Consider the following 15,776-nt stretch of genomic DNA (forward strand, 5'->3'; position numbering starts at 1 on the left):
CACAATTTATAATCTAATTTCTTATGTAAAAGGAAAAAAGGGCTTGTTCTAGGTACTGTCCTTTCAAATACGGCTGACAACATGTGCACTTAACATGTGCACTAAATTGCCATATATATTTTAGCCAAGATTGATTAATTTGGGGGCAAGATCAAAAATCATTTTATAGCATCAACAAACAGCTGTTTATGAGTTGTTTAGTGGTATATTATGCAAAACAATGCAAATAATTCCAATTAAAAATGACTTCCAAACCACCACCACCACCCTTGAATTCCACAGTCTTTGCTCACAGCTGCAGTTATATTCTTGAGCACTGACTTCCCAGACCGCAGCTGGATTACTTTCTGAGTGGCACTGCTCAAACATTGTTTGGGAACTTTTTATTTGTTATTGTTAATGGAAGCAACATATTAAAAAGAACAGAGGAGAAATAACATCAGACCTGCTCCTTTTTAAAGACACTTTTAAACAAGGGAAATGAACACTGCAGATAGCATAATAGTACTGCATTTATGAAGCAACGACTTAGCATCTGGCCACGTATAACAGCTAGTGATCTAGGATGGAACTAGTGAACTAGGATGGAACTAAGCACCCTCACCTGCATTAAAAAAGAGATTCATACAGAACCAAATGAGAACAATATATGGCTAAGGACGTGCATGGCAAGCCCCGCCCCTTCTGCAGCCATGACCAATGAAAATGCGGGGGCAGGGCTTACACATACAATCTTAAACCGAGGCAGGAATGGTGGTGGAAACAGCGATGACAGGCTGCAGCAATGAAAGCTCCTTCCATGGGTCTGCATTTCAGGGCTCTCTGAAAGAGCCCCGAACTGGGCCATAAATGGCCCTATCTGTCATTTGGACGGCAGGCGAGCCCATGGAAGGAGCCTTCACCGCCCTCTCTGCTGCCAGTGCTCCATCATTGCCTGTCCTCTCTGCTGCCATGTGGCAGCTTAAGGCAGGGGAAATGTGGCAGGAAGTAGGTTTCACCGCCTCAGCTGCCATCCCAGATGGCAGGGGGTGGCTGGGGTGGGGGGGAAGGCAGCACAAGGAGCAGGACTGGCGGGCAGGGGGGAGAGAGAAAGAGAGAACTCTGCCTCAGGTCAGCTAGTACATAAAGATTTTACTTAACATGATTTATTATGTATGTATGTATGTAATTTGTACACCGCCCCAAACTTCCGTCTCTGAGAAGTTCCTTTCTCTTCAGTTTGTAGGAGAACAGATAGCAAAAGGTTAACTCCTCTTTGATCAGAAGGCCAGGAAAAAGCAAATACTTGATATCTCATCTGGAGAGGGGACTGCTCCTAGTACTCAATTCAGCCACTGAATACCACAAACTCAAATGATACCAAGTTCTGCCTGCTCTCCTAGAAACTGAACAGAAAAGAATTTCACAATTTTCTGTCCTTGATCAACCTGTAGAAGAACAAGCAGCAAAGTGATATCCAAGATGAGCAAAAACAAGCCAAGATGGGCTGATAGCAAACATAAACAGACCCAGCCCAGGGTGTTATGGAGCAAGGCGGGAGGGTGGGGGTAGCCAACCTGGCACTATTTTTGATCCTGGATCGCAGGCAGTCCCCACCACCAACCAGCTATTAATTCCTGCATGCTGTGGCCCACAGCCACCATTGTGGCTAGACAACAGTGGCCTCATTGTCTGCAGTGCCTCCCTCCCACTGGCTGCACTGCACAGGTCAGGCTCACCCACCACACCATTGGGCAGCTGAGGTCAGCCTCCCTCCCGCTTACACCTCCTTCTTGGCCGGTTGTGCTGAATTTAGGCTGGTCCTAGGGATGTGCCTGCACTGGTCTGGAGGCCATTTTAGAGGCCTCTGAACCGGTTCGGACGTGGCCCGATCTGGAGGTTTGGCACGCGGGTGTGTGTGTGTGTGTTGCTTTAAAGGCAGGGGGTTGTACTTACCCCTCTTGCTGCTTTTCCCCCCCGGTGCTCTGTTTTACTACAAGTTTTGGGGGTGGCAGTGTTCCTCCCTGCCGCCCCTGCCCCCATCGTTTGCAGGAAATGGTGTAAGTAGCCGTAGCGCATGTGCCCGCCACCGTGTGTGCACCTGCCGTGCACGTCGCGTGCGCACGTCACGCACGCAACGTGCGAGGCAGACACACACACGGCAATAGTGGGCGCATGCGCAGTGGCTACTTCCGCCATTTCCTGCAAACGATGGCAGCAGGGGCAGCAGGGAGGAACGCTGCCGCCCCCAAAACACAATGGGTTCATACTTTAGATTGGTTCTTTTAGGAATCCTGTCACATGAACAGTGTCAAGATCTTAGTATTCTCATTGTACATGGCACATCCAGGGCTCAGGCCCATAGGTTTCCAGCTATACTGTCTCTAAATGCTAGTGTGTAGCTTTAAATAATACTAGAACCAACAGAATGTAGGGTTTGTGCCTTTTTCTACCATTGAACTTTTCCTATCTTGCTTTTCTTTTTTTCTTGGCATATTTATTTTCATGCCTAGACCAAAAACTCTGAGAATTAAGGTTAAAACTTTCCCTGTTTTTCTTGTTCCATATTAACTAAAATATGCCTTTTCTGCTAAATATGCCTTTTAAGATGAGATATATATTCACCCCTAGGGCAGACCTCGGGGGAGAGTGGAGCAGAATCTTAGCCTTGCCTAATCCCAAATATTTAATATAAATTATCTTCTTTGCATTTTATCTATAATCTTCTTGTGACAAAACTCCCTAAATTATTGCATCTATCGAAGTGGAGTGGGTGTGGCCATGGGGTGTGTGGCTGTTGGGGTAGGTGTGCCTATGCTGGCTGTCACAGAGAGCACCTGCACTTCTGAATTGGCAACTACAAGTTTAAAGGAAACACTGGGATGCTCCACATTTCCCCTTCACAGACTCTGTCACAGGAAGATGCAGGATAAAATACTTTCTAGAAAGGTCTGTGGTAGAGTCCTGATCCCGTCTTCCTGACTGGGAAGAGAAGGAAGAAATAGGAGGTGGGCTAATGGATGGGCTAATCTTAACTTCTTTCCTCCAACTTGGCTGATAGTGTTGAAATCAGGAGGAAGAAAGAAGAAAACAAAAGTGAAATTCTATTGGCTCGCAACCAGAACTAAAGGGAAGCCAAGAAACCCTGCTTTCTGTCAGAAGGCAGAGCCAAAGATCAGATCTAGGAAGGACCTGCTTTCTGGACTGTTGTAAGTCTTTGGTTTGGCCCTGCCTTCTGACAAAGAAGTTTACTTTTTCCTGTAGGCTGAATGAGAAGAGCATTTACATCCATATCAGTTGCATTCACAGAAGCTTGCTTCCAGACATGAAACTCCTTTGCAGGACTAGGACGTGTTTTATTAAAGTTATATCTGCTCCAGTGTTGTTTGTTTGTTTGTTTATTTTATTTATTTATTTGTTAAATTTATATACCACCTTTCATTAAAACAATCCCAAGGCGGTTCACAGGAAAATTCAAACACAAGACGCCAAAAAAGACACAATTAAAACATTAAGTGAAAAATATTAAACAAATCTGATTAATTTTTTTTTAAAAAGCATAAAAGCAATATAGACTACAAAGAGCAGCAGCAGAGAATCAAATAAATGCCTGAGCAAAAAGCCAAGATTTCACACTCTTTCTAAAAACTGTGATGGAGACCGAGGAGCGAATAGCCACCGGGAGAGCATTCCAGAGTCTGGGGGCAGCAACAGAGAAGGCCCTGTCCCACGTGCACAACAACCGAGCCTCCCTCATTGTTGGCACCCAGAGCAGAGCCCCCTCAGATGACCTCGTCAAGTGGGCAGTAACCCTTGGGAGCAGGCACTCCCTCAGGTATCCCGGGCCCAAACCGTTAAGGGCTTTAAAGGTCAAAACCAGCACCTTGAATTGGACCTGGAAACAAACTGGTAGCCAGTGCAGCTCCTGCTCCCACCGGGCAGCTCCAGATAAAACCCTAGGTGCTGCATTATTTGCCGCATTATTGTTATGACATTATTTACAGGGAGTTAATGACTATTAAGCTTGTCACCTATTAAGATCATCTGGAGAGGTCTAGTTACAGTTGCCGCCAAATCGTTTGGTGGCAACTCAGGACCGGGCCTTCTCTGTGGCTGCCCCAGGGCTCTGGAATGTGCTCCCTGCTGAAATAAGAACTTCTCTGTTTGTTTTTAGGAGGACCCTGAAGACGTACCTGTTTTCCCAGGCTTTTAACTGAAATTTTAATTTTAATGTGTTTTTATTTATTGTGATTTTTATCTGTTTTATAAATTTTAAATGTTTTATATTTGATATTATGGTTTAATTTGCACACTACCTAGAGACTTCTATATCAGGCGGTATAGATATTCAATAAAATAAATAAAATAAAATAAATATTTATTTTTAACTTATTATTGCATAGCTATCTCTAATCATAAGTTGATTTAGAAAACATTACTGCACTTATCTCCTGGCAAGCTGAAACAAAGATATCCCATAACAACATACTCATATGCTGCCTCCCTGAGCTTCTTGGGGGAAAGGCCAGATATAAATGAAAAATAATATTATTATTTTTATTATTATTATTATTTCAATTTCTATACCGCCCTTCCAAAAATAGCTCAGGGCGGTTTACAAAGAGAAATAATAAATAAATAAGATGGCTCCCTGTCCCCAAAGGGCTCACATTCTAAAATGAAACATAAGATAGACACCAGCAACAGTCACTGGAAGTACTGTGCTGGGGGTGGATAGGGCCAGTTACCCTCCCCCTGCTAAATAAAGAGAATCACCACGGTAAAAGGTGCCTCTTTGCCCAGTTAGCAGGGGTTAATAACAGCTATCAGCTTCAAATCATTGAGATTCTGGTCTCTTAAACAATACTTCAACCTTTTGTTTCCTCAGTATTCATGCCTTACAAAATTTCTGGATTTAAGAAGGAATAGATCTGTTAGGGCAGCTGAGTCCAATCACCATTTATCTATCACAGCTCCCTGCATATGCGCCTGGACAAGAATGGAGACATTGTAAAGCAATCCCCTCTTTGCCTACCAAGTTTCACTGTCAATTCAGCAATGACTCCTCTCAACTGTATCAAAAGTTGTTGAAAGATTCTAGTTTAAAAAACAAAAAACAAAACCAAAAAAAAGACAGACAGACATCAATTCTCTAGTCTTTAATTCAATCAAAGGAGGGGGGCAAGATTGCTTTCCTGTGCCTATAATACTTCTGGTGGTCTTCCATGCATTTGCACACTATTGAAATCGTGCCTGCACAGAGACCTGCAATGGAATGTTCCAGAGCTGAGAGAGAAAATCTGTCCCTACTGTAGCTACCAAGTGTGTGTCCTACCTAAAAAGTTCTACATAGGGTATAATGGGGACTCGAACCAGCCCTTTACTCCCTATGTAGAGCACCTAGGGGCACAAACCAGGAATGGGTAGTAGGCACCCGGGGTGCCTACCATCCAGCGAATCCCAAAGCAATCAGACACTCCTGTGATTTTTAACAATTTCTTGAAGATATTTTTCACTTTTTGCATTTTTCCCATAGGGAATAATGGGGATTTGAGGCAGCCCCACTCCCCCCCCTTTGGGGAGTGCCAGGGCACCACAAAGTGGGTCTGTGGGCACAGTAGGTTGTGCCACAACTTCTCCCAGGCAGCCCCAAATAGGTGGGGATCATGGTTCCCTCCCCCAGGAATATGTTTAAGTTCTGGCCTCTTTAAACAGTCTGTGTCTATCAGAGTGGATTCTCTGGTTTGTACATACATTATGGAAAGCTCTTCACAGGGACTCATTAGGAGAACCCATAAGCAACGAAGAATCCAATTTTTGGATTCTTGGTTGCTATACGAGTTGAACCATAAAACCCACCGATTTGGGGCTGCCTGGGGGGAGTTGTGGCACAACCTGCTGATGTGGAAAGGCTGATGACAAAAAAATAGCTGTGGGGGGTTGAGGGAGAAAGAAAGGGAAGGAAAGAGGAAGACATTGGGGAGAGGAGCTGCTGGACTCTGGAGCAGGCAGTGTGCTCAGCATAGCGAGAAAAAGGTTAACAAAGAAAAGCACTTGCTCCAGAGAAAACAAGACCCCCCCCCAAATAAAATGAAAACAATTGGCAGTGGCTACTGAGCTGAGGACTCTGTAATTAGCCAACTGATTTAAAAGCACCAGCCAGCCACAGAAGCCAAAATGATGTGTGTGTGTTGGGGGGGGGTGGAACTAGGGGGTTAGGGAAATGGGCCAGAGAAAGGCCTCAGGCCAAAGGGCCTGGGTCCCCTGACCCAGGGGAGAGAAAGAGACAGACACTCACTCACTCAGGGGGGAAAAAACTAGCAGCAGAGAACACACAAAAACACACACACACGGTCAGTCACAACAGGGGGGAAAGGGTTTAAAGCAGGATGGAATGGAGGGAGCAGAAAAACAGGCAGAAGAGAATAGGGATTGGGACCAAAAATATAGCCAGGTCTGCCAAGCAGACTCTCACCACACCAGCAGCAGAAGCAGCAGGCCAGAAGGAAACCAAGCAAGGCTGCAGCCAGTGATTTTGCTAGGCCAGAGGCTTGGCTTTAAATAGGATTTGAAACTCCCTCCTATGAGAGCCCACACCTTTGCCCCCCCCCTCCGGTCAATAGGGTGCCAGTTCTCAAGGACTGGCACAGTGCAGAGCCTACCAGAGAGCCAGACTCATCTGGCCAATCAGGGAAGCAAGAGCTCAGCCAATAAAATCACACAAAATGGGAGGACATCTAAAACGGCCTCTAGAACCTTGCAAAGTGGATCAAACCAAACCTGGCTCAATCAGTTCGAACTTGTACCAGCACTGCCAATGAAATGCCTTGTTTGGTCTGAGTTCGAACCTGTTTGCATATCCCTAGTAAATGATGGCTGATTAGACTCGAAAACACTCTCAGTAGAAACAGATATGCGTCACTACTGTGGATGTTGATACATGCGCCAAAGAAGCCATAGTGCCCCGCTGGCACGATTGGTATTCTGTGGAGAGCTTTCTCCCAAAGCAGGTGACTAAGGCAAGAAGCTCAATTTCTCCTGGCCTGTCTAGTAAAACCCTAGCATACAGTGAAAAACTTGACCTTGAGTCCCTCTCCCAAGCACAAGAGGCAGTGCCATAGGAACATAGGAAGCTGCCATATACTGAGTCACACCATTGGTCTATCTAGCTCAGCATTGTCTATACAGACTGACAGCGGCTTCTCTAAGGTTGCAGGCAGGAATCTCTCTCAGCCCTATCTTGGAGAAGCCAGGGAATGAACATGAAACCTTCTGCTCTTCCCAGAGCGGCTCCATCCCCTGAGGGGAATATCTTACAGTGCTCACACTTCAAGTCTTTCATATGCAACCAGGGTGGACCCTGCTTAGCTAAGGGGACACGTCATGCTTGCTAGCACAAGACCAGCTCTCCTCTGTGGTAGGCAACTTGTCTCAGCAAGTCATGCACCTTTTAAAAGTAGTTTTCCTTGCCACAAGATAGGGAACAACAAGAGAAAAAATGTGCTCCCAGAAAGGGAATAAAGGAGGGAGAACTGGGGCAGGGCGACACACACACAGGAAATAAAAAAACAAAAGCTGAAAGATTAGAGAAGAGAAATTAAATGGCCCATGATGTTCACACCATGAAGGCATGAGATCTGATGTCCAGTCTGAGATATTGTACTAGTCTACAAAATCATAACCATGAAAAAACAATTTGGCTAGGTCTTCCATGTTCCAGTCCACTACCTGCGAAGCCTGGTGGCAACAGCAAAAGTCCAAGATTAGTGTTACAGCACTGTTTAAGAAGATTTTGGTATTATGTGCCTCACATATGGTGAGTGCTATTACCTCACTGAGATGAAGTTCAACAGAGATAAATGTAAAGTCCTGCATCTGGGTAAGAAAAATCAAATGCATAAGTAGAGGATGGGAGAGATCTGGCTTGGCAGCAGCACAGTGAGTGGGACCTACGTGCTTTAGTGCAGGGATTCTCAATGCTGGGTCCCCAGATGTCATTGAACTTCAACTCCCATAATCCCCAACCAAAGGACACTGGGGCCGGGGATTATGGGAGTTGAAGTCCAAAAACGTCTGGGGGACCCAATGTTGAGAACCCCTGCTTTAGTGGACAACAAGTTGAACATGAGCCAGCAGTGTGGTGTAGCTGCTCAAGAAGCTAATGAAATCTTAGGCTGAATTAACATAATCATGTTCAGATTATGAGAAATCATTCCACTCTATTCTGCACTGGGCAGACCTCAGTTCGAGATCAGTTTTGGGACCCAAAATTTAAGAAGGACCATGAAAATTGGAATAGGTTCAGAGGATGGCAACCAAGACAATGAGGAGCCTGGAAACCAAATCCTATGAGGAACAGTTGAAAGAAGCAGGTATCACATAGGAGGAGGAGTGGATTTGTTCTCTGCTGATCCTGAGGGCAGCACTAGAACAAATGGGTTAAAAGTACAAGGAAGGAAATTTAGGCTAGACATTAGGAAGCATTTCCTAATTGTAAGAGCAGACTCCTTCATGCAGTGGTGAGCTCTTTTTCACTGGAAGTTTTCAAGCAGAAGCTGGACAGCCATCTGCCAAGGATGCTATAGCAGTTTCTTGTGGTGAGTAAGGGATTGAACTAGAAAACCTCCAGGGCCTTTCCCAACTTGAATTTGGAGACAACCTTATGCCATATTCTGAATGAGTTATATTCTAAACAGAAGAAGAAGAGAAACAAGAAATTGGACAATGCCTAATCCTCCTAATGCTCAAGTAAAGGCTTGATATTATTCTGCATGAAATTTATCTAAACCAATTCAATAACCACTTGATTATTGAACCACACCTGAACCACTTTCTAAAGTTAGTGTCTAAACTGAAGAGTTTAAAAAATATTGATGAACCTGAACTGGATATGAATCAACATGTGTAATGGATTAGTTGTTGCCACAAAACCTTTTTGTGGTGGCCTGCTGACACGTAGCAGTGGGTAAACATACTGAAAACATGGGTTGCCCAGATCATGTAGGTACTTACTACTGAGGGGTGTGAAGAAAGGTACATGAAAAGTGCTGGGGAGAGGTGGGGCAAGAGTTGCCATAGCAACCACACACGGAATGTTGGGAAGAGGGTTTGACGAAGATTCAGTTGGTGACAGCTGGAGAGTTAGTTCGGAGTTGTGAGGTACTAAGTATGACTGGGGAACAAAAAAATTGATTGGTAGTGCCATCTTGTCAGTGTCAACTCTTAGCAGCCACATAGATTCTCTCAAGGATGATCTGTCTTCAACTTGGCCTTTAAGGTATCTCAATGGTACAATTCACTGCTGTCGTAATCAAGTCCATCTTCTCTTTCCTTCAACTTTCCCAAGAATTATGGACTTCTCAAGGGAGCTGGGTCTTTGCATAAGGATTCTAAATTAGGATAGTTTGAGCCTCGAGTGAAAATTCTGGATTTGTTCTATGATCCATTTGTTTGTTTTCCTGGCTGTCCATGGTATCCTCAAAAGTCTTCTCCAGCACCAAAGTTCAAAAGCATCAATATGCTTTCTATCTCGCTTCTTCAAAGTCCAGCTTTCGCATCCATAGAGTGTCATGGGGAAAACCATTGTCCAAATGATTCTAATCTTTGTAGGTATAGACACGTCATGGCATCTAAATATCCTTTCAAAGGCTTTCACTGCAACCCTACCAAGTGCGAGTCTGTGGTGTATTTCTTGACTGCTGGATCCTTTACTGTTGACGGTCGATCCTAAAACCAGAAGCTATCCACCACTTCAATGTCTTCATTATCAATTCTGAGGCTGGTTGCTGTAACTGCTGTCATTAGTTTAGTTTTCCTTACATTTAGTCATAGTCCCATTTTTTTCCACTGTGCTTCCTGACTTTAATTACTAGAGCTTGCAGATCATCTGCATTCTCAGCTATCAGTGTGGTGTCATCAGCGTAATGCGGGTTATTGATGTTTCTTCCTCCAACTTTAAAACCACACTCATCTTCTTCCAATACAGCTTCTCTCAGTATATGTTCAGCATATAAACTGAATAAAGAAGAAGAAAGTATACAGCCTTGTCTTGCTCCTTTGCCGATCTGGAACCAGTCTGTTTCACCATGTTCTGTCTGGACTGTAGCTTCCTGTCCTGTTTATAGGTTTCTCATGAGAACAATGAGATGTTTTGGGACGCCCATTTCCCTAAGGATATTCCACAACTTGACATGGACGCAATCGAAGGCTTTTCTGTAGTCAATAAAGTACATATTGACTTCTTTTTGTCACTCTCGCTCATACCCAAGAGATATACTTTGAAAGAAGGTCAAGATAGACTGTGTTGAGTCTGTCAGCTGACTTATTTGGCAACATCATAGTGAAGTTTATGTGCCTTGCTTTGCAGAGATCCTTACTTCCATACTTTTGTAAATAATAAACTTGTTCTTATTTGTTTTTACACTTGTAGCTTTTTTTTTTAATGCACTGAACATACATGCCTATCCTATGCTCGTGAGGCTATGTGACCAAGAACTTATTTATTGAGAGCAGAGTAACAGATAATCGTCCGGTGGTTGTGAAAGAAAGTAATAACTTATTAAATTCCATGAACATGGTGATATAATTGATTAAAAAATCATTAAACAAATCATCTTCCTGGACTTGGGAGGGGCATCAGAGTGGATTCCTGACAAGGGGTGTGAGGAGAAACATTAAGAGTCACAGCAGAGTATGCTCTGGTGGTAAAGAAGTTTAGTCCAAGAGATTATCTGGCGAGAGAGACATTGAACAACATACCCAGACAGGCACTAGGCTTCAACAACTGAACAGTTCTGACTCTTAACTGTCCAAGAAAGAGCTATTAACATGACTCATCTTGTCTCTAGTGGCCAGTAGAAGTTACTGCAGTGCTAAGGGTCTACCCGGCCTCTTCCCCTGCCGGCAGGTAGACCAGGCCTCCGGCGGAACTCCCAGTCGTCCTTTGCGGCGCGCGCGCGCCCAAGGCCCCAGTTGGAGCCGAGACTTTGCCGAGAGAGGAGCTCTGTTCGCGATCTCCTCTCTTTTTTGGAAAAACATGTGGTGAGGACTCGGGCGGGCGGCTGGGAGGGAGGGAGAGCGGGCGATGGCGGCAGTAGTTTACTTTTGGCCCTAATCCCCTCGCGGGGGGGGGGCGCGGCGGGGGCAGCTGGTTTCCAGCGCCCCAATTACACAGTAAAATACAGGTGCTGGAGGGGGCAAAGAGGTGGGAGGGGTAAGTAAGCCCTCCCCGCCCTAAAAGAAAGGCCCCCCTTCGGTGTCGGTCCGGACTGCTCCGGACCAGGCAAATCCCTACTTCCCATGCCAGGAATGGTGGGGGGAAAGCGGGGAGAAGAAGCGAGAGAGGCAACAGAAAGCCCTTTACAGTAGCCCACCAAATACAACCTAAGTCAAACAAATGCATTTTATAGTATTTGTCACTATGTCTATTATCATCATAAAAATTTAGACAGTGTTAAGGCAATGTAGTCTGATCATTAACACTGTGTCATGTGCTCAGTCCTAACAATTTTGTGGTTACGAACAGTGGTGTGCACGGAACCAGCACCCTTCAAACTGATGGTGGTGGTGGGGATAGCTTTAATGATTGGGGGTGCCTTCCCCCCCCCCCCCGCTGTCCCACCACACTTACCCCTCCAGAGCTCTGTGTAAAAATAGTCTGGTGAAAAATAGTCTGGCGGGGCAGCAGCCTTGCCGCCCCGTTGATCCCCCGACTGGAAGTGGCCAGCACGCGTGTGGGTGGGCCCGCGACATGCACACACACGTTGGGCACTTCCAGCCACTTCCAGTCGGGGGAGCAATGGGGCAGCAAGGAAGTATGCTGCTGCCCTACCGGACTATTTTTACACAGCTCGCCGGAGGGTGAAGACCAGCGGCGGGGGAGGAGTGCACCCGCCCCCGTCCTTAAAGCTATCACCCCCACCTTCGAACCAGCGGTCTATCGAACTTGTTCAGAGTCTCATAAAAGGGCATCCAAACTGGTTCGTGCACATCCCTAGTTAAGAATGAAAATAATGGGCACAATTCTGTTCTCTATTTGCAGAGAACAGAGTATGGAGGCTCAGGAAGAAGATGAATTAGAGGAATAGACAGTGGAACCCAGGCTGGGTTGACTTCCTCCTCCTTCCCCAGCAACATTAGTTTCTACTCTTGACTGGTGAGATAGTGAAGAGAAGGGAGGACAAGGCTGGCACAACTTACTTCCTCCTCTTGAACAGGTACCCAACTTCATAGCCATCAGCCCTCCTCTCACGGAAGCAAGCAGCATGATTTAGAGATAGGTGTACATCTCACCCTATGTTAGATTCTGAATGGGCTTATTTAAATTATATTAGATATCTAAAATTAAACCAACAAAAAACAATCTATTCCAAGATCTCAGATTAGATTCCAAAACAATCTATTCCAAGGCCTCAGCACTCCCATGGATACTTCTGGGGGCTTTTCCATCAATAACAACATCAGAGTCTCAGCAGGGAATTCTCTGGCTGAAGCCATCTGCTTCACTGATAAATACTTTCTTCCCTGATCTCTTCTCAGGTCTACCAAACTTAATGTCCTCTTTGGGGGGTCTGAACCACTAGTACGTTATTGTTAACAGACTGCCTTGAGGTTGAGGACTTAAACTTGGACTTTTTTGAGAGTTCTCTAGTATCTTATCAATGAAGTTGGGGAGGGATTAGACATTGAGAACTGTGCCACCGTCCACATCAACAGATGTTTTTGTGCTGTTTCAAACAGTGAAGACTGTAGCCTCAAAACTCTATTTCATCTAGTTTGTTTCGAAACATGAAGGCAAATGCTATGGGAAATTTGTCAGGGAGAGTATCCCAGAGTAAATGTAAATTATGGATGGACATAATGTCCTTCCATCGATGGACATTCTCAATACAAGACTTTAACATCCTTCATTAAAATTAAGAGATAGATGACTAACACTCACTGTAAAAGTTAACAATAATGTAAGTTAGTTTACCAACCAAGTTTTCATCTTTTCCATGTGCTTTCCTTTTTTTAGATTGTGAGCCCTTTGGGGACAGGAAGCAACCAAAAGGCCTAATGTTTCCTCAGAAGTGGTCACAAAGAAATTGAAAGGAGATGCTCCAACAACCTTGACTTAACAATCAAGCCCAGTGCATGGGGCAATGTTGAAGTGTCTCAAAAAACTATGGAAGTGCCCTGGATGCTGATCTGTGCAGGTGAATTTAGGAACATAGGAAGCTGCCTACTACCGAGTCAGATCATTGGTCCATCTAGCTCAGTATTGTCCACACAGACTGGCAGCAACTTCTCCAAGGTTGCAGGCAGGAGTCTCTCTCAGCCCTATCTTGGAGATGCCAGGGAGGGAACTTGGAGCCTTCTGCACGCAAGCATGCAGAAGCTCTTCCCAGAGCAGCTCTATCCCCCAAGGGGAATCTCTTACAGTGCTCACATGTAGTCTCCCATTCAAATGCAAACCAGGGTAGACCCTGCTTAGCAAAGGGGACTATTCATGCTTGTTAACACAAGACCATTTCATTCTAGTCTTACTTTAATTGCTTAAATATGCATACACAAGTTAAACAGTTAAGGAAGACAATGGACAGCCTTGTCAAACTTCTCTATGCAAAATATTTGTTGTGATCATTGATCATTTATAATTGTGCTGTTAGCTTACTATATTATTATTATTATTACATTTATATCCCGCTTTTCCTCCAAGGAGCCCAGAGCGGTGTACTACATACTTAGGTTTCTTTTCACAACAACCCTGTGAAGTAGATTAGGCTGAGAGAGAAGTGACTGGCCCAGAGTCACTCAGCTAGCATCATGGCTGAATGGGGATTTGAACTCGGGTCTCCCCGGTCCTAGTCCAGCAATCTAACCACTATTTCAACCCATTTAATGAAGTTCTCTCCCATTTCAAGATACCATAACAGGAATCCCCATTTAAATACATCTCTGTGTAAGAAGAATTCCATCCTCTCAGTTTGGCTATCAGGAAACCTAACAAGTTTGGTACAGTATCGAAAAACAGAAGAGATAATTTAGTAAAGAGACATGCATTTCTTAGAACACATTTTTAGAAGTTACCATTTGCTTCTCTCCTGTAAATAGAATTCTATTAGCTCTTTAGCTTTTCTTACCTTATCTTGGTTTGCCTTATTCTTGTAACATAGGTTTCCAATCAAACGAATCAGATGTGATTTAAAGCCCACAGCTGGATGAGAGATCTGTTCATTCCCTGTTGCAAAATGAATTACACTGAAGATGTTTGTGGCCTGCTTCCCAGCAACATGTGTAAGCTTTAAAGTAGCTAAACAGAGAAAACAGCACATATCATTAAATATCTGCCTTTAAGATACCTGTGTTAACAATGATATAGGTATTAACATTAAACTGCAAAGGAAACCAATTCGAAACACACTGTAGTTGAGAAAAGCACAAAGTCTGGATGCAGTCTGTAGGTTTCAGGTGTGTATTCTTAAACCCTGCATTTTTTGGTAGAGATTTAAGTTGCAACCAAAACCAGTTTGTTACTTCATCTTTAAAAAAATAATAATTATAAGTTGTTTAAAGTTTGTGTTGCAACTTATATCACTTTCTGAACATACAGGTTTGGAGTTTATTGCATTAATTTATGTTCTGTTTCAAGCAATTATTCCCTCCAAATTTTTTTTATCATATTCAACACCCTGTTCCCAAATTTTATAAGAATAAAGCACAGAAAAGCTGGAGGTCTATCACTCATATGTTACCTGCCCCTAAATAAAGATATAATGGTACAGCACTCTAGAATTTCTCCTGAACACATGGTATTGAAATGAATGGGTCTTGTGCATGAATATGGATGTGCTGTGGCTCAGCTACAAACAATATTAGGTTTGTGCAGGTGTCAGAGCTGGAATGTGAGCAGCAACCACAGGAAACTCAAAGAGTCAGAATTGGGGGGAGAAATCAGGAGCCACAAGCAAGGAGTTGGGACTAAGAAGCAATCCAAAAATCACAGTCTGGAACACACTACAGCCAATGAGATCTTGTTGCTCAGGAAAAGCCCTAGCTCACACAGGAGGCCCTTAATAAGTTCTTTCTCAGCAGAGTTATCCAATAGGTGGGCGGATGTAGCCTAGCCTGAAAGCATTTTACTTTCAGAGTCCCAACTGAAGTTCTAGCCGCTCGCCACATAGGGCAGCCTCTCATAGCTACTAAGGCTCTCAGCTCCATTCCAGGAAGTTATTTTAATTTTATTTATTTATTTAACAAATTTATATACAACCCAAAACTTGTGCCTCTGGGCTGTTTAAAATAAAAACAGTACAAATTAAATCAGAATTAAATTGTAAATTGTGTTAATGTTTTAACACATTGTTAAAAGTGTTAAAAATTATTAAAAACTAAATCTAATTAAAATCCTGGGTGAGCAAAAGTGTCTTAACTGCCTTTTAAAAAGTTGTCAGAGATGGGGAGGCTCTTATTTCAACAGGGAGCACATTGCAAAGCCTCGGGGCAGCAATGGAGAAGGCCTCTCCCTCAGTAGCCAACAGACGTGCAGGTGGCAGACATGCAGGTGAAGACAAACATCTCCAGATGATCTCAAAGGGCAATGGGGGTCATGGCGAAGAAGATGTTCTCTTAAATACCAAGGGTCTAAGCTGTTGATAGCTTCATAGGTTATAACCAGCACCTTGTATTTTGCCTGGAAATTTATCAGCAGCCAGTGTAGCTCTTTCAACACAGGAGTAACATGGTCTCTCCAAGATGACCCAGAGACCAACCTGCCACATTCTGTACCAACTGCATAGAAAATTTATTTTGACTAA

General features: G+C 44.0%; 1 protein-coding gene and 1 long non-coding RNA gene across 5 annotated transcripts in view; one reads left to right on the forward strand and one right to left on the reverse strand.

The window, feature by feature from the left end:
- Positions 1–15,776, reverse strand: part of ATXN10 (ataxin 10) — a 128,707-nt gene that overhangs the window by 32,532 nt on the left and 80,399 nt on the right. For all 4 annotated transcript variants that reach the window (XM_053253429.1, XM_053253430.1, XM_053253432.1 and 1 more), the window contains one exon: positions 14,103–14,272. In XM_053253429.1, the coding sequence (XP_053109404.1) occupies positions 14,103–14,272 (170 nt within the window). The remainder of the gene's footprint in view (positions 1–14,102; positions 14,273–15,776) is intronic.
- On the forward strand, positions 9,074–13,251 carry LOC128326501 (uncharacterized). The gene is made up of 3 exons (XR_008308085.1): positions 9,074–9,138; positions 12,020–12,194; positions 12,995–13,251. It is a non-coding gene; the product is annotated as an uncharacterized LOC128326501 (long non-coding RNA).

This window comes from Hemicordylus capensis, chromosome 5, assembly GCF_027244095.1.
Source record: "Hemicordylus capensis ecotype Gifberg chromosome 5, rHemCap1.1.pri, whole genome shotgun sequence".
NCBI lineage: Eukaryota > Metazoa > Chordata > Lepidosauria > Squamata > Cordylidae > Hemicordylus > Hemicordylus capensis.